The 579-nt window shown below is 57.0% G+C and overlaps 1 protein-coding gene across 1 annotated transcript in view; it reads right to left on the reverse strand.

The window, feature by feature from the left end:
* NSUN5 (NOP2/Sun domain family, member 5) overlaps positions 1 to 573 on the reverse strand; it is a gene marked incomplete at its 5' end in the record, with an annotated part of 1,998 nt that extends 1,425 nt beyond the window's left edge. The window contains 2 exons of the mRNA XM_009873592.1: positions 152 to 291; positions 545 to 573. Coding sequence (XP_009871894.1) covers positions 152 to 291; positions 545 to 573 — 169 coding nt within the window. The remainder of the gene's footprint in view (positions 1 to 151; positions 292 to 544) is intronic.
* Positions 574 to 579: the final 6 nt, after the last annotated feature.

Genomic DNA, 579 nt, shown 5'->3' on the forward strand with positions numbered 1-579 from the left:
AAAGCCCTTGAGCAGTGCAGGCAGCAAACACCCCCAGCCCCTCCTCGGGGCGCAACTGACGCCATGGGGAAGCCCCACATCAGCATCATAGCCCACCACCCACGTCAGTGGTTTTCCCATCCCTGCAGCCTCCTGCTTCCCAGCTCCCCCACCTTGTCCTGCAGAATTATGTGTCCTGAAGTGTATAGCAGGTTGTCGTGGAAGTCTGTCTGCGGGGGGAAAACCAGCAGCTCCGGGAGATGAAGATCCAATAAGAATTTCTTCCCAGAGAGGGCCCTCAGTTCCTCCACACTGCCCAGGAGTCACAGGGAGGATGAACAGACAGTTCTGTTTCACTGTGCCCATATCAGAGCCCTCCAGAGCCCAGGCAGAGAACCCCCCTTCACCTCACAGCTCCTCTCCGCTTCAGCACCCAGAGAGGCAGAAAGTAAGACTGAGATGTGACAGAGATCGCAACACGGACACAGTGAGCACTAAGGCCAAAACCCTCCAGCCTAAGCTCTTGCCACTCATTGATGTCCCAGGTAAGGTGGGCAACACTCACCTGGCTGCCTTGCCCAGGTAAGAGTATCCCTGGCG

Source organism: Apaloderma vittatum, unplaced genomic scaffold, assembly GCF_000703405.1.
Source record: "Apaloderma vittatum isolate BGI_N311 unplaced genomic scaffold, ASM70340v1 scaffold29267, whole genome shotgun sequence".
NCBI classification, from domain to species: Eukaryota; Metazoa; Chordata; class Aves; order Trogoniformes; family Trogonidae; genus Apaloderma; species Apaloderma vittatum.